This window comes from Erythranthe guttata, chromosome 13 (assembly GCF_056151865.1).
Source record: "Erythranthe guttata isolate IM_541 chromosome 13, IM_541, whole genome shotgun sequence".
NCBI lineage: Eukaryota > Viridiplantae > Streptophyta > Magnoliopsida > Lamiales > Phrymaceae > Erythranthe > Erythranthe guttata.
The window spans coordinates 15,743,745-15,761,628 of NC_142545.1; the positions used below are offsets into that span (position 1 = coordinate 15,743,745).

General features: G+C 37.4%; 4 protein-coding genes across 4 annotated transcripts; 3 read left to right on the forward strand and 1 right to left on the reverse strand.

Moving 5' to 3' along the window:
• The first annotated feature begins 1,494 nt into the window (after positions 1-1,494).
• On the forward strand, positions 1,495-5,844 carry LOC105968798 (disease resistance protein (TIR class)). The gene is made up of 10 exons (XM_088811946.1): positions 1,495-1,830; positions 1,906-1,983; positions 2,138-2,320; positions 2,625-2,758; positions 2,877-2,929; positions 3,023-3,072; positions 3,163-3,315; positions 3,396-3,592; positions 3,689-5,265; positions 5,372-5,844. Exons 2-10 carry the CDS (start codon positions 1,925-1,927, stop codon positions 5,570-5,572), a joined length of 2,607 nt encoding a protein of 868 aa, XP_088668072.1. The 5' UTR covers positions 1,495-1,830; positions 1,906-1,924; the 3' UTR covers positions 5,573-5,844.
• Positions 5,845-6,845: 1,001 nt separating this feature from the next.
• LOC105968370 (uncharacterized) lies at positions 6,846-11,246 on the forward strand. Its single transcript, XM_088811593.1, has 9 exons — positions 6,846-7,337; positions 7,465-7,674; positions 7,795-7,890; positions 7,985-8,108; positions 8,498-9,779; positions 9,857-10,022; positions 10,114-10,278; positions 10,384-10,536; positions 10,616-11,246. The coding sequence occupies exons 1-9, from the start codon at positions 7,269-7,271 to the stop codon at positions 10,811-10,813; spliced, it is 2,463 nt and encodes an 820-aa protein (XP_088667719.1). The 5' UTR covers positions 6,846-7,268; the 3' UTR covers positions 10,814-11,246.
• Positions 11,247-11,874: 628 nt separating this feature from the next.
• LOC105968369 (uncharacterized protein At4g04980) lies at positions 11,875-13,824 on the forward strand. Its single transcript, XM_088811830.1, has 5 exons — positions 11,875-12,235; positions 12,325-12,490; positions 12,967-13,131; positions 13,241-13,393; positions 13,480-13,824. Exons 1-5 carry the CDS (start codon positions 11,973-11,975, stop codon positions 13,648-13,650), a joined length of 918 nt encoding a protein of 305 aa, XP_088667956.1. The 5' UTR covers positions 11,875-11,972; the 3' UTR covers positions 13,651-13,824.
• Positions 13,825-14,505: 681 nt separating this feature from the next.
• LOC105968974 (aureusidin synthase) lies at positions 14,506-16,673 on the reverse strand. Its single transcript, XM_012993689.2, has one exon. It carries the CDS (start codon positions 16,489-16,491, stop codon positions 14,725-14,727), a length of 1,767 nt encoding a protein of 588 aa, XP_012849143.2. The 5' UTR covers positions 16,492-16,673; the 3' UTR covers positions 14,506-14,724.
• Between the last annotated feature and the right edge of the window lie 1,211 nt (positions 16,674-17,884).

Consider the following 17,884-nt stretch of genomic DNA (forward strand, 5'->3'; position numbering starts at 1 on the left):
GTGCAAAATTAATAGATAAATAATAAAATAAAATTACAAAAAGCAATAAAATAATGATATTTAAAAAGAAAATTTATAGGGGCGGAAGCCACCCGAGTTGGTTCCGCCCCTTCGTCAAGACCTTAACTTAGGTTACATTGGGAGTTCGAGTTTCGTTGGGTCGAATATTATTCCTGATTTAGTAAAAAAAAATTGCCATATTTTAACTTGACGAATATTCGACCAAGAAATTGAAAATTCATGAAATGCAAGCTGGAATCTATGTGGTTTGGATATTTGTAGGCCACATGATTCGATTAGACAACCTAATTCTTGTTGCTTTCGTGCAATAAAATGGCCTCTCACAAATCATTTTTTTACTCCTCTTTAAATTTGATTGGTACGCATTTTCATGATTTTTTTTTTTTTTTTTTTTTGAAAAATAATAATGATTTGATCTGATTTGAATTAATCTAGATAAACTATATGTGATTGACTCGATCTATTAATTAGAATATTAAAGTAGGGATTACTTTAATTTGTTCGGTCTCATATCATACTACCTTGATATCTTATTGGGTCGACCAGTAAGACAGTGAACATTCAGGCCATCTAAATGTCCTATTTTGTCATTCACCTATAAGATCATTAATTAATGGCACAATTATATTAATAAGAGGTTATAAGTCCATTATAATTTATTAATCCTACTTAGGATTCTACTCTTATAAGGACTCTATTAATCATACTGTAAATAATTCATATGATTCATTTTACAAGGTACATTTTTACTATTCACTTGAGCTCTCTAGTATTCGAGTGACCTATATTCCTGCTTGCCTAGATAACTACTCACTTTAGTGTCGAAAATGTTTCCGTCAGATCAATCACTTACTCGTTTGCAGTGATATACTGTACCATTGTTATTCAACCGTAAGAAGTACGTGATACAACATCACAACTAAATTTACCCTTACTACTATAATTTTGTTTTTGTTTTGTTTCCTTGAGTATTATTGTGTACTTATTCTTGATTAAATGGGAACAAAGAAAAAGGAAAAATGAAGAATGAAGAAGAAAACAAATTCAATCAAATCTTCACAAGAATTGAAAATTAGAAAGAGTACAAAAAGTCAACAACTATGACTCGTTTCGCACTAACACACAATTATGGATGTTAAATCGAGTCGACAAAGACCGGCCAACAAATCAAGATCAAGTGTTGTTTTCATTTGTTTCTTATTTATGCTTCATTAAATTTGCAAATAAAATCGGCACACTTATCTTTATATAGGATGGCCCATTGGGCCATTCTTGTTTAAATAATTGCGTTCACACTCAACCTCCCTAATCATCTCCACAATTGCAACTTGATCAACAATAATATAGATAATAATTTTTTTTAATACTAAATTTATTGAAATAATATAGTATATGTTATAATAATTGTGTAATTTACTAGAAATGTTAATTAAATATTATAATTAGGAAGATTTAGGTACAGCTTCCCCACACGAGATTAGCATAGTGTAATTGCAGAATAATGGAGAAAAGGTGGGCTCGTCGGCATTTCGTGGTCCCTACATTTAATTTTAATCAAGAAAATTTTCTCCATCTCTCTCTCTCTCACACACACTCACACTCTCTCTCACACACACTCGCACACAACCACTCACACACTGCCCATGTGCAATGCTCCATCAGTTCTTCGCTGGCTCTCTCTCATCTCCAGTTAAGACTCGGAAAAAATAAAAGTTTGTGAATGTCACATTCAAGAACATGAACTTACACTTTCTATAACACAACCTTATAACACAAGAACAAGGTTTATTTCTCTTACACACACATACTGTGAGAGAGAGAGAGAGAGAGAGAGAGAGAGAGAGAGAGAGAGAGAGAGAGAGAGAGAGAGAGAGAGAGAGAGAGAGAGAGAGAGAGAGAGAGTATGGATTCCAAGGCTCTTCTCGATTACGCCCTGTTCCAGCTCACCCCAACAAGAACAAGGTATGCTACTCTTTGTTACTCTGTTTTTTCAACTCACCCACATGTTGAAAATGTGTTGAATTTCGTTAAAGATTGGATTTTTATGAATGGGGTATTGATAAAGATTTGATCTTTTTTGTTGGGTTTTGCTTTGATTTTGGGGGGCAAAAAAAAGGTGTGATCTTGTTGTGTTTTCTGGGAAGAAAAATGAGAAATTGGCATCTGGGCTAGTTGAACCTTTCATTGCTCACTTGAAGTATGCGAAAGATCAGATTCCGAAAGGCGGGTATTCGATTACTCTCCGCCCGCCCGCCACCGGTGATGATGCCTCTTGGTTCACTAAGGCCACATTTCAGAGGTAATTTTGTATCTATATATGTATTTATATGTATAGATTTGACTTTAGTTCAATCTACAACTGTCTGATCTTGATGCAATGTTTATTGTTGAACTTGTCTTGGTCTCTTGGATGGTTGGATTTGTAATTAATTGACAATCATTTATATTGATCACATGCCATACCTGAATTATGAACAAAGGGAGAAGATTGTGGAAGTTGAATTGTGTTTAGAGTAATTATCGGGTGAAAAAAGTTCGAATCTTGGGAGGATTATTACGAATTAAACGAGGGATTCAACTTGTTTTCGATTTGTGGTTGGCAGATTTGTACGATTTGTGAGCACTCCTGAAATTCTCGAGAGGATTATACGAATAGAAAGGGAAATTCTGCAGATCGACGATTCGGTTCAATCTAGTGAAATTCCTCACGTGGAGGAGACGGGAAATCCAGGGGAAGGTACGAACGACCATTGCATCTCTTAATAAAAAAAAAAGATTCGAATTTAGATACATCTTGAAAATGGTACTTGTATTAGTTTTTTGCTTACTAAATACTAAGCACATTGTGTTTTCAGGGAACTTGTCAGTTGTCGATGGGAACACGAAAAAGTCAACTAATCCCTCAAAGGTATTTTGACCGATTTTGACCGACACTAACAAGTAGATAATCTTTCGCGTTTCCTACATAATTCAATTTTTTTTTTTGTCATGGCTTTTCTAGTTAACTTCCGAAGAAGAAGATCACGCAGCTGCACTGAGAGAAAATTCGAGGTAATTGATAATTCCTCGCTTACTAAATTCCTCGAATTTACTCTTTCTATAACACTTTTAGTAACCGAGTCGTCTATTTTTTTGTTACAGAGTTCGTCTTCAACGCCTTATGGATACTCGAAAGGCGTTACTGCAGAAAGAGCAAGCCATGGCTTATGCTCGTGCAGTCGTGGCGGGATATGAAATGGACACCATTGATGACCTCATATGCTTCGCCGACATGTTCGGAGCATCGCGTCTAAAGTATTAACACTTAATTGTGTTGCCTTTTTTTTTTTTTTAAATTATTCAAATATAATAAATCCTTTTTATCGTCGATGCAGAGAGGCGTGCGTTGATTTCAAAGAGCTTTACAAGAAAAAGCATTCCGACGATCAATGGATGGACGAGTTAGCTGCAGTACAAGCTTACCCTATGACCGACCTCTCGTTTATGGGAGCATCTGGAATTATGCTAACCGGTGATCAAACTAATATTCCTGGCAATGGAATCTCCCCTGTTATCACTCCAACAAATTCAGGTAATAGTAACGGTATATATATAATTTTTGGTTGAAATATTTTCGAATAGATATTGTTTTCGTTTCCTAATCTCGAGTGTTTCTTTTATGCCTCAGACAATAATTTGCCAGTGTCTGAAAAGACGGAGAATGTGAACAACCAGCAGATGCCATGGATGAATCAGATGCCTCCGTATATGTACAACTTCCAAGGCTATCCTTATCATCCAGGTATGCCACCTGTGCAGCCGTATTATCCAGGTCATCACATGGGATGGTCCCCACCTATTCCTTCGAAGAATCAGAAGTCTTCGTCTAGGAAGAAGGAGAAATCTTCAGACACGAACGGGACAATGTATGACGACTCTGACGAAGATGAAGATGAAGAACAAACTGCGACTAGTGATTCAGACACTGCGAGCAATTCGGACGAGGAAAAGAAGGCTCCATCGAAGGGGCAAAAGAATGCGAAAAAGAACAAGAAGAAGAGTTCGAAAAAAACGGTCGTTATTCGTAACATAAACTATATTACTTCGCAGAGGCGGAACGGAGAAGAGAACGATGGGCTTTCTGAAGAGGAATATTCCGGCGACGAAGCTTCGATCAGAGGGGGAGTGAATAGTGCGATTGCTTCTTTGGAGAAACACAAGAGTAGAGAGAAAAAACGGGGATCGAATGCTCGAAACGGATTGAATGGCTATGCTGAAGACAATCTTGGACATGATTTCGATGCGTACATTTCTGAAGGAGCGAAAGGAAGTGGTAATAATAATAATAGTAATGCGTGGGATACGTTCCAGAATATTCTAATGAGTCAAGACGAGCCGAAAACTTCAGACAAAGTTGGCAACGGTTTTGAATTGGAGTCCGAGAAAATTACGAGGCAGCCCTTGATCGGTGATGATTCGGTTCTTGTTTTTCAGAGGGAGAATGGTGACAGAGCCCGCGCTCTGGATTTTGTTAATGGTGAGGAAGTGCACTCGAATGCGAAGAAACTCATTTCTCAAGATGAAAATGCAATTTTCGGACAACAATTCAATAACGGGTCGAGAGGTACTGCTACGATGGGGGGCCCACCGGATTTTTCCTCGGAATTATCCGCCACTACCAAAACAAGAAACGGCCAAGATTGGTTTGTTGCTAATTCTTCTGATGGTACTAAGCAATTGGGATTCTCCGATAATCTCGATTCTCTGTCGTATGAAAGAAACTTCGTTCAGAAAGAAACGGCAAAGGCAGCAGCTTCTGTGGTGGATGATTCCTTCATGATAGAGTCCAGGTCATCGGCTGACCAGCACTATGTTTCGCACTGGAGGTCAACCGATATCAGCATGGATGCAGACGTGGCGGTTCCGGCCGCGCCAGCTGCCAAGTCGGCGTCGTTCGAGCCAGACGACCTGTGCATGATGCTCGTGAGGGAATCGAAGGAATCTTCCGGTGGGCTGTGGACCCCGGAAATGGATTACGAAGTCGAGATTTCATTTAATGAAGCTGATAATAAAAGACTATCATCGTCCGATGTTGACCAATCAAACGGTCACGCTGCGGAAGTTCCGGAAGCAAACGGTAAAAATACTAACGGCAAGAAAAATGTGGGCCCCACTAGAAAGAAAATCGAGAGCGGACCTCTTGTTAAGAGCAAGAAGATTTCTCCGTCGAGCAGGTTAACGGCTCCAAAGACCAAGCTATTGAAGGTAATAAAGAAAATCGTATTAACTGTCTCGATTTCTTTTCTTATCTGACGTACATTACTTGTAATAATTCACTCTCGTGTATGTATGTATGTGTATATATATATAGGAAGAAGACGAGAGAAAGAGATTGGAAGAACTAGTGATACAAAGGCAGAAGAGGATTGCGGAAAGAACAGCTTCGGCTTCGAAGAAGGTTCCGGCGGGAAGTAAATCTGCATCGGCGCCGCCGAAACTCGAGAAGGGCAAACCGTTAACCGTGGTTAAGGATACGAGGAGGTTGAGTCAACCTAAACTCACGGCAAATTGAAACTGTTTGCATGATCAAACACATCATCATGGTCATCCACTCTTGGTTGAGGACTTAGCTGTAAGAAATGTTTATAGTCTTTGATTCTTTGCTTATGTAATTTTTTATTTTTTTATTTAAAGGTGGTGGGGTATTTATTTAATTTATTATTCAATATAGTTGTCATGTTTGTCTGTTGCAAATAAATTGAATTTGGTATATGTGTGTGTGTGATCACAATAAATGGAGAACTGGTAAGAGATTCCAGATTTTCTTTTTTTATAGTCTTTAAATTAATTCTTTATAGTTTTTTTATTTTTTTATTGTTTAATAATTTAAATAGAGTGACGTACAATGCTTAGGGATGAAGTTTGATGAACGTTGTAAGAAATTTTCTTGGGGAAATTTCATTATAATTGTTGATGACATATGTTGTTGCTTCTATGTTTAAGCATTGAATATTTCAAAAGAAAGAAATAGAAAAGGATTAGTAGTTGAAAGTTGAAACATTCTTTCTTTTCTTTTTTTTTTTTTTTTTAACTATAATACGAGATACATAAACTATACTAGATTAACTATGTGTGACAAACTCGATCAAACGACCGTTGACAAAATGATTCAAACTTCTTTTTTATATAGTATTTTTTTTTTAAATAAGTCATATTAAAACCATAAGCTCGTTTTCCAAAGAATAACACATTCACGTACTTTAGATGAAATATATTTATGGGGCAATTTACCTACACCCCTCTACTATAATTTCTTTTTAAATAACAAGTCACATTTTACATTTTGCTAACGGAAAAATTACAGTTTTCATCTCTTAAGTTTGCATTGATTTCACATTTGGTCCCTCGTGTTTTAATAATTTAACACTTTCGGCCATTTCCGTCAATTTACCGTTAGCTCGTCAGTTAAATTAGTGACGGACACACACTTGATTCCGTTAGTACTAACGGAAATGACTTAAAGTGTTGAAAACATGAGGGACCAATTATGTTTTTCGTGAACATGGAGGACGAAATGTGAAATCAGTACAAACTTGAGGGACAAATACCGTAATTTTCCCTTTTGCTAACAATCGACTAGGTATTCAAGCATTAATAATGGACCAAAATACCCCTAGCATTATACCCTGCAAGCCACCTTTTCACCTCGCCGATCAGAAATATTTTTCAGGGAGCAACAACCAATTTCCCCGTATTTTTATATATCACAAACAACTCCTATTCTCCTGGGATTTGATTTAGCCGTTGGAAAATTTCACTCATAAAAGACAGTAAACTAATTATCCATAACTGAATTAATGACAAAATTAAGACAGTAATTAAAATAAAAATCCCCCGAAAAACACGGCAACACACAGCTTTGTCCCCTAAAAAAAAACCAAGAATCCATCTTCTCCAATTCGGCTCTCTATTCTCTCTTCTTTTGGTAACAAAGGGAGAAGAAGAAAAGTTGTCCTGTAATGGATCCATGAAGAAACACATTCAGCATTGGGCTGCACGTTAAAATCATCATATTCTTTTTTAATTAAATTCAAATATTTGAATAGTCTTTCATCAAGAATATTTATTCTTTAACGTATCTTTATTTTTTTTTATTATTATTATTTTTGTCAAACAAATCTGTAATTTCTTAATTATATTATATTATTGTCAAAAGGCCTTTTATTAAAAACCTCTATATAAAAAGAAGTTGTGATTAATTGGCCATCATGTCTGCCGGGGCGTTATGCGGTGTCGCACCTTTTCTTTTTCGCAAGAAACTTTCTTCCGTATTTGAGGTAAATCGTTTTTCGTTATCGTTTGTATTACTTTAATTTTGCACGTTTTTTCGATTTTCCGATCAAGAAAATGGATTTTTTTGATTGAATGCATGTGTATATGTATATACGTTGGGAAATCGGACAGGGAAAAGGGCGGTCGGAGAATCATCATAATAATAAAACCTTAAATTCGTCGAAGAACAATAATGGTAGGAACATGAAAGCATCCACAGTTAGTAGTACAAGTGGAGTTGCTGGCAATTTTATAACCATGACAGAACTTCGTAACAAGATTTCGATCTTCCGGGATTTGCTCGATTTTTCTCCTTGTTCCGCTTCCGCTTCTGTTACTCAGGTACATATATTGATATATACCACACAAAAAAAAATATCACGTAAATTAATTATTATTTGTCGATTATTCCATGTAAATAATATACCGTATTTTTCGATTTTGTTTTTGGTTTTTACGCAGTTGCTGGTATTGACGATGACTGATCTCTATAAACGGTATCCGAAAATCAAACCAGATAATTTTAAGTCACACATTAAAGATGCAACCATGCATAAGGTTAGTTATTTACAAATCTTGATTTTTAATTTGTTTAAACTGCAAATGGATATATAATTAATTGTAATTATAAGTTAATATTGGAATGAAACAGGCTCTGAAATTATTGTGTGACACTCTGAAATCACTTGGAGACCTTTGGACAACAAATAAATGGATGCTCAAATGTAAATACAATTCGTCTATGAAATTACAGCACGTCGAAATCGAGAAAACCGGTATGTTTTTATTGGTGTTTTCCGCGATTAATTAAATTTTAATTCATATATATATATTTTTTAAAAAGGGTAAATTATGAAAAAACCCCTGAACTTAGAATAAATAACAAAAAACACCCTCAATTATCCGTAATAACCAAAATCCCCTTCTGATTAACCGGTGATCGAGTTTTATAACAGAAAATGTGCACAGTCTATTATACATTCTGTTAAATAGGTGAGAAATTGCGTAAAACGCAAACAAACCTCAGGGAGTTTTTGGTAATTACGAATATGTGGGGTGTTTTTTCTTAATCCGCCTAAGTTCTGTGGGTTTTTCGTAATTTACCCAAAAATAATATATAATGTAGTTTCCTTACTTATTATTATTTTTTTTAATTATATGACAGCATTGGCAATGCTTGAGGATATAATAAAAGTGGCAAGAGAGAGATTGTTCGACGAAATGGACGACGACGAAGATATGAGAGATTACAGCCCGGCGGCGGGGAGTGCGTTTGGGAAAGCTTTATCGGAGTCTTACTCCGACAGCACGGCCTCAGTTTCTTCTTCCCCGGCGACGCCAACTTCCGTCCTGCCGGAAGCTTGGAAGTCCGATAAAACGACGTCGTCTTACTCGCCGCCGCTTCTCCTCCCGCTGAGGGTGCAGGCCGTCGGAAAACTGAACCCCATCGATGTGAAGCGGCTTTCTTTCCACATGTTCCCCCACGCGGTTTCAATTGTACAGGATCCCAAATACGCTGTGCAAACCAAAACCCTGGAACAGAAAATTCCGGCGCGGGTTGAGAAAACTGAACGCGATGACGATTGCGATGACGTCATTATTAAGGCTGCTGCTGATGATGATGATAAAGATGATGAGGATGATGACGATGATGATATGCTTGAGGATATGGAGATAGTCAACGAGGTCGTTGACCGGGAGATGAAAACCCAGGTTTTGGATATTGGGCCACGTGTTTCGGTGGGGAGGATAGACGACGATTCAGAAATACATGAAGCAGTAAAGAATGATATTATCCCAAATGAAGTACTGCCGCCGCCGCCGCCGCCGCGCCTGTCTCCGGTTACCTCACCGCCGCCACCTCCTACTCCTCCTCCACCACCGTCGTCGCCAGCACCTATTACACCGATAATTTCGGCACCGCCACCGCCTCCGCCACCACCTGGAAAAACAACACATGCTCCGCCACCACCGCCCCCGCCACCTGGAAATACAGCACCGGCTCCACCCCCACCTCCACCGACGGCGGCGTTGAGGGGTTGTTCCGCACCCCCGCCTCCTCCTCCACCCATGATGAGAGGAGGTGCTGCTGCTGCTCCGCCACCACCTCCTCCACCCATGATGAGAGGAGGTGCTGCTGCTGCTCCGCCACCACCTCCTCCACCTATGGGGGCGTCGAGAGGGGGGGCGCCGCCGCCACCACCACCTATGAACGGGGCTGCAGCACCACCGCCGCCTCCAGGTTTCGCCTGCCTCCGCCCGAAAAAATCAACAACGAAATTGAAGAGATCTGCACAGATGGGAAATCTGTACAGACTTCTCAAAGGGAAAGTAGAAGGATCGAGCTTAGACGGTAGATCATCGGGCGGGCGCAAGGGTAAAATCGGAACTACCTCCGCCGGCGGAAAACAAGGCATGGCTGATGCATTAGCTGAGATGACCAAAAGGCACGTACACATAATAATACAAATACATATATCTATTAATATATAATTATTAATAAACTATTTTTTGAAAAATCCAGGTCAGCATACTTCATACAAATTGAAGAAGATGTGAAGAATTATGCTGCAGCAATTAAGGAAGTGAAAATTGCAATCGGTTCTTTTCAAACATCTGACATGGCTGAACTCATTAAATTCCATAAATACGTCGAATCTCACCTCGAGAAACTCACTGATGAAACTCAGGTTTTATTTCATTTCATTTCTTCATTATTATAAGTTTCTTTAAATAAAATTCGATTAACTTAATTCAATGTGATAATAATTAATTAATTAGGTTCTAGCGAGATTTGAGGATTTTCCCGGCAAAAAATTGGAAGCTTTGAGAATGGCATCAGCCTTGTACTCCAAGTTAGATACAATTGCCAATACTTTAAAGAATTGGCCCATAGCTCTCCCCGTCGGCCAACTTCTCGACAAAGCCGAGGCTTATTTCAACAAGGTACGTAAACGTAATTTATCGTTCTTGAAACATAATTAATCATGGAAATTAATTAATTAATTAATTATGATATATATACACACACACGCACGCACGCACATCCAGATTAAGGTGGAACTCGACGCACTGGAGAGGACTAAAGACGAAGAAGCCAAGAGATTTCTAGCTCAGAAGATCACTTTCGACTTCGGCATACTTATTCGTATCAAAGAATTAATGGTCGATGTCTCGTCCAATTGTATGGAGTTAGCACTTAAGGTAATTTGTTCTTAATTATATATAAAAAATATATATAATTATATAAAATTGGCATTTAATTTAAAATAAAAAAATGCAGGAGAAGAGAGAAGCAAATGCTAAAGAAAACAGAACAGAAACATTGAAAGGTGATCAAGGGAAAAAGAATGGGACAGCAAAAATGTTGTGGAGGGCATTCCAATTCGCGTTCCGGGTTTACACTTTTGCGGGCGGGCACGATGACCGCGCGGATAAGCTGACGAGAGAATTAGCCCATGAAATTGAGACGGAGAATTAATCAATTAATCTGCAGATCACAATATTATTTCATTGCATGAATGTAATATAAAAGGGGTTTAATTATAATTAATTATTCAAAAAAATATAAAAAAATAAAAAGGGAAAAATGCGGGAAAAAAAAAGAGTTAGAGATACATGAGACATTCAATTTATTGTTGTTATGTACACTGCAGCACTTATTGGGTTTTTGTCCTGTTGGATGCTTCGGTAATTTTTACATATATGTATACATATTTATATATATATTACAGGTAGAGGAGTAGGATAAGGTTGTGTGGGGAAGATTATAAGCTAATTAAACTCTAGCTTTTATTTTCTTTAACCACTATTTGGTTTAGCAAATTAAATTAAATTAAATTACATTGTTTGTTGTTGTATTTGTGCAAGTGATTGGTTTTTGAACATTATGCATATATATGTTTATTTTAGAATATGTGTGAAGGATTTATTAGCTAGCTTTTCTTCATGGCCCTTTAATTTTTTTTTTTATTTTTTTTTTATTTTTTTTTAATCTTCTATCACAACTTCTTATGCTATCTAAATATGGGAAATTGTAGTTTCGGTCCTTATAATATGTTTGCCATCTTCATGATTTAGTCCTAAAAAATGTATTTAATTTGATTTTTACAAGTAATGATTATGCAAAATTAGCATTTCTCGTCTTATTTCATTCGAACTTTGAATTTAGCACGCTGTTTAATGTTTCTTAAAATTACATAGATCATCTATAAATTAGTCAACTCGCATTATCAAAGACCGATCAAAAGGTAAGCTAAATGTCGAATTTATAATTTTCAAACATCCACATAAGTAAAAGTCGTGTCATAAAATTAAAAAAATCATGCAAAACAGATCAAAAACATCAAGATCAGTTCTTCTGATCAGTACTTCAAACAATCTATACACACATTACAATTTAACCTTCCCTAGTAGAATTTGTCATTAGCATATCAACCATCAGACTAATTCAACATACACGTACTAATTACGTGTGTTTACTTTAATAATCACCAGTTGAGTTAATTAATTAGCGTGTCTGAAAACATATATATCTTTCTTGATGCATACTCAATTAAATTTCTTCGTAAATATCAATACATTTTCCGTCCGAAACAAAATAAATTTAGTGCTTCATCAAAATCGAACCGATATATAAAATGGAGGGCGTCGATCATAAACGGGCGGCTGCACCACCGCCGCCTCCGGGTTTGGGCTTTCGGCCCAAGAAACCATCAGCTGTTGCTACCAAATTGAAGAGATCTTCTCACATGTCTAATCTTTACACACGTGTCAAAGGCAAAGTTGAAGGCTCCTCTAAACCCTCTCGCCCCGAACGAAAGCCTAGATTTGGAGCAGCCGCCGCCGCCGCCGGCGGTGGCAAACAGGGGATGGCCGATGCATTAGCTGAGATATCAAAAAGGTCGTATGTATATATTAATATATATAGCTTACATATACATACATACATATAAATATATACTTAATTTGTACTGGTTAAGAATTGATCAGATCGGTGTACTTTCAACAAATTGAGGAGGATGTGAAGAAATATGCTGGAGCGGTTAAGGAAGTGAAAATTGCAATCAGCTCCTTTAAAACATCTGATAAGGCTGAGCTCATTAAATTCAATAAATATGTAGAATCTCGCCTTGAGAAACTCACAGATGAAAATCAGGTTTGTTTGTTCGATTCATACTTTTGTTTATTGCAAATGGTACCCTTGTGTTATATCAAATTGTCAAAAATGCCCCTCTTATTTAATTTTTTTGAAGAAGTTAGTAGTACCTGTTTTGGGGGCATGTGTGCTAAAAAGAAGTGTTGCATAGGGGGTTGTTGTTAATAGAGTATAGAGATGGGGTAGCTTTTAGAATTTCGATATAATATAGAGGTAGTAATTGCAATAAACTCAATTAATATTGGAGTTATAACTTCAATATATATGTAGGCGCTAAGAGTTATTATTATTACTAGTATTTAAATTTTTCCAATGCACGAAATTACTAACATTTCAAGTGAAAATTAGAGAATTAATAGAGAAAAACAAAATAAGAATTATTATAAAGATGGTAGATAGGTGATGAAAAAAATATTTATAAATATATCCCTTTTGGTTTTGATATAGTCATAAATTGTTTAATGAACAATAAATAGGTTCTAGTAAGATTTGAGGATTTTCCTCATAAGAAGTTGGAAGCTTTGAGGATGGCTGCAGCATTGTACACCAAGTTAGATACAATTGCCAATACTTTAAAGAACTGGCCGATAGTTTCGCCGGTTGCCCAACTTCTCGACAAAGCCGACCAGTATTTAAGCAAGGTAAAAATCTTACATATCATGTAATAAATTCTTAGTCAAAAAAATGCGTTCTTGTTTAATATCAGTGTTTCAGTAACGAAAACCTAGCTTAGCGTACGTACATATCCAGATCAAGTTGCAACTCGACGCACTGGAGCGGACCAAAGACGAATACACAAAGGAATTGCTATCTCAAAATATCACTTTCGATTTCTCCGTTCTTACACGCATCAAAGAGCTGATGGTGGATCTCTCTTCCAACTGCATGGACTTGGCACTTAAGGTAATTATATTTTGTTCTTAATTAATTATTAAATAAATTAAATGATAAATATATAATGGGATTTTAAATAATAATAATTAATTCAGGAGAAGAGAGAAAATAGAGATGGAAAAAAGAAGAATAATAATGGATCTGCAAAAATGCTGTGGAGGGCATTCCAATTTGGATTCCGGGTTTATAAATTTGCAGGTGGGCATGATGACAGGGCAGATAAGCTTATAAGAGAAGTAGCACAAGAAATTGAGACTGAGAATTAATTAATTAATTAATTTGCAGACAATATTATTCCATTACATGAATGTAATTAACAAAACTAGAAAGCAAGAAAAAATGTTTGTAATAAATGTGTAAATAGCACTTCACAGTTTGCATCTCTATGTTTGAGCATTTTGATTATATATAATATATATAACTTCTTCCAATCAAGAAAATGAAATTTAAGTTACTTTAACTTAGTCAATGTATTCGTGTTTAAAACGTATTTCGTGTCCGACGCTCGAGGACAGATGACGGACACCTTTATGGGCCATTTTGCAATTTCTGAAAAGTTGAAAACATGTTTGAATAGTAAATTTTAAAATATTTTTTGTTGCTTCCATAATTATTCATTTATTTGCATGATTTATTGATGAATTGCAAATTCATAGTTGATAATAATATTGATTTTATGGAAATATATAAAAAGAATTTATATATATTTATATAGCATAGTTATATCTATACTCCTATATTTTTAATATTTTTAACCCCCATTTTGGGTCATTTGATTTCCCTCGTCCGTTTTTTCATTTTCTCGCATAGCTGTTTTCGTATCCGTGCTACATAGTTAGCACCCAATAATACTAGGAAAAAGTTTAATATATGTAATGATTTTTTTTAGGCAACTTGGCCATGTGAACGACACAGAGCAGGTCTTAACATAACATTATTTTTTCAAGAAAGCAGGTTTTTTTGTATTAATATTCGGTGGGTTTTCATTAAATTAAGTAGAAGACAACCACATAACATTGGGGTTTACAAATTCATTATCCAAAAGTACTTAATTTATTTAATTAGTCTAATTAATTAACGTAATCTCTAACTTCTCGTAGCTGTCAAAATTTGACTAATCATTTGCAATTCAAAAATACTGTCGTACCGAAAATACCCTCACATGCCACATACAACATTACAACAATTTCAATACTTTCTCAAAAAAAACCAAAACACACCAAATAGTTCATTACAACAATTATTACACCAAATGGTTAATTTCCAACACAAAGGAAATTAATATTAAAAAAAAATATATAATTAAAATTGATTATTCGTAAAAATCGGACGTACGATTATTAGTCGTCAAGCTCAATCTTGACACCGTGAATAGTAATGGAATCTCCGGCGTTCGTCGGAACCAAAGTCACCAACACATGCTCGTCGTCCTCGGCGTCCAAATCTTCGAGAATATCGGTAATCGACAGCCTCAACTGCGTCTTAATCTTCTTCCCATGCTTATGCTTATGCGGCACGTTAACAAAACTTCCGGCAAACTCCGTATTCTCCTCTGTGCTCGTCTCGTCGTCCTCGTCGTTAATGTAAACGTCGAACTTCGCGTAAACATCTCTCTCCAATTCAATCCCCTGGATAATAAGAATCTCTTCCAGCTCATCTTTCTCCTTCTTGCTCCTCTTCTTCTTCGGCCGTTTCACCATGATTTTCAGAACCTTGTCGAGTTTCGCCGGAAGCACCTCCTTCGGCGGTCGGTGTGTCTCTGCCGCGGCGGCTTTCGCTTTTCCGAGCTTCTTCAGCTTTTTCAGCACGGAGGAAACTTTCGGCGTTGGTCGGCTCTTCAGCCATGGAATCTCCACCTCCTGGTATGTGTACCCGAGTTTGGTGTTGTCCAGACAATCCCGGGTTTTGACCCGAACCATTTGCCCGTTTTCGTCGTAGAAGAGGAAGGAGGCGTCGAGGAAATCCGGGTCGGTTATATCCTGGCGGCGCCCGCCGAGGCCTTTCCAGAGGCTCCACAGTCTGTCGATGTTGGAATGGTGGGCGTAGAAGATCGGGTCTCTTCCGGCGGAGTAGAAGTTCCCCATGTTCTCGCCGTTGGGCTGGGTCGGGTCGCCGGTCCAGACGTGAACCGGGCCGTGGGGAATATTCTCGACCGACCCGCTTCCCGGGTTTGGATCCTCGCCGCGGCGGTAGGCGCTGCCGAAGAAGAGACGTGGGGTTTTGGAGTTTGACACCATTTGCCTGTACATGACGGTGAGGTTTCTCTTTACTTGCTGTTCGGCGGTGATGGTGCCGGAGCCGCTGAAGTTCAGGTCGATCAGCGCCGGCGGCTGGTGGCCCTGGTTTCGGAGCTTGTCGTACAGGGGGGAGCTGGGGTTGGTGTACATGGCCGGAATCGTCATTCCGGCGGGGGAATCGTAGTTCCAGTACGGCATCGCGAAAGTTGGGTCGTCGATTAGCTTACCCAAGATTCTCTCGAAGAAGAAAAGATAGTATCTGTGGAAGGGGAAGAACAGCCATGAATTGTGTACTTGAAGCTCAAGATTCGGGAATCCAGCTTGGTCGTACGCGCCGTCGCAGTAGGCGCAGTGGACGGCGGCCTGCTGCTTGAAGCTCCGGGGATCGTCGTCGGGGAGGGCCCGCATGAGCTCCATTGCCCGGTTGAATTTCGCCACGTAGGCTTTGTCGGCTAAATGAGCCGCGGGGCGGACCCGCATGGTGGTGGACGGCGGAGGGAATTTGTAGTCCACGATCGTGGCCGTGGGCGGGGGGCAGCAGTTCGTCGGAGCGGCGCCCTGTGGCAGATCGGCGGGGCCGCATTTTGTTACGTCCGGGGCGGATATAGGGGCGGCAAAAGCGAAAGGGGAGGCGGAGAAAGTGGTGGCGCCGTATAGACCTCCGAGGCCGATTAATACGTCTCTCCTGTCAAACTTTCCGACCGGTTCTTGATCGTGGTTGTTTGTGGATTTGCATGATATTTTGTGGCGGCTGTTAGGTTTTCTGATCGTCGGAATAATGCGCGTCGGTTTAACGAGAAGCGGACTCGAGGCGGCGCCGCCGCGGCCGGCGGTGGCGATGTGTGGGGTATTTTTAATGGAACAAGCCATATTTTGAATAGTGAATATTACTATGAATGTGGAGATACATTATACATGAGTTAGGTTTATATAGAGAAAATTTTGAAAAAAAAATGGTTTAGATCTTAGACTATTCTTTAACGATGACGTGGCACGATTGGACCGAAAAACTTGTTTATTAATGTTGGAGAAATTTATTACGTTTGTTCTGGCGAGGTAGATCTGGTGCCAATATAGTCAAATTATAATTAATTTGGTAAGTATATTAGTCAATGTGATTAGGGTTTCAAATTAAGACATTCATGGATGCGAAGAAAAATCAAAGTAATTATGTGTTTTAATTACTGTTTAAATAAATTTGACAGTGATTGTTTTTGTTAATCTGTGTGCGGAGATGGAATATTTAACAACTTTATGAAGCAATTAACTAAGGGAATATACATCAAAAAAGAAAAATAAAGTAAAAAGAGAATATAATAATATATCCTTGTTTTTATAATGTGGTGGACTTCACGGAGGCAGGTAAGAATATTAAAAAGGGAAATACTTTTGTGACAGCTAGTTTGACACACACTTAAAACTAATTTATTAATTAATTAATTATATTTCTTTCAAAAAAAAATAAAAAAAATTAATTAATTATATTAGGAAATATTGGAAAAGCTAATCTTATCCTAAATTAATTGATTAATATTTAATTTTAATAGAATAGAGGCGGCTAAGAGCTAGCTATATCTGCACCTCCATCTAATAATTAAATTCCTTTTTCATATTAGCAAAGTTGATAAACTAAAAACATTATAATATAAAACACAGTAATTCAATAACCAATATGCATGATAAATCCTATAACCTATGCACGAGATTGAATTGTATTTATCAAAAAGGTTAATGCAGTGGGACAGGATTAAGGAAATAGTTGCGTTTAAAGAAGTTAATAGAAATTTGATATTCAAACATATATTTTTGGATGTATCTTATATCTATCTATCTATCTATATATATATATATATATATATATATATATATATATATATATATTATTTTATTATTTATTTATCACATATATAGACCATGTGCACCATTTTATTTTCAAATCCCGACAGCGGGAGAAGTTGAATAAATGAAAACTCAATTTAATTTGAGAATGATCTACTTCATACGATTATTTCATTGACAATCAATCGTGTCTTGCGTAAACAATTTGGATTGTAAAAGTTCGATCCATGATTTATGATAAGTCGATTTTTGGCATTAGCAATATTTGACTTCTGTTATTAAATTAGTTACATGACTTTTAATTAGAGAATCAATTAAATCTCCAATGTTGATTTAAATAAATTCAAAGATAGGCTCGGGCCAGTCTTCAATTTTGTTGACTACATTCCATAGATAAAATATATTTTCAGTCCTGAAACAAAAT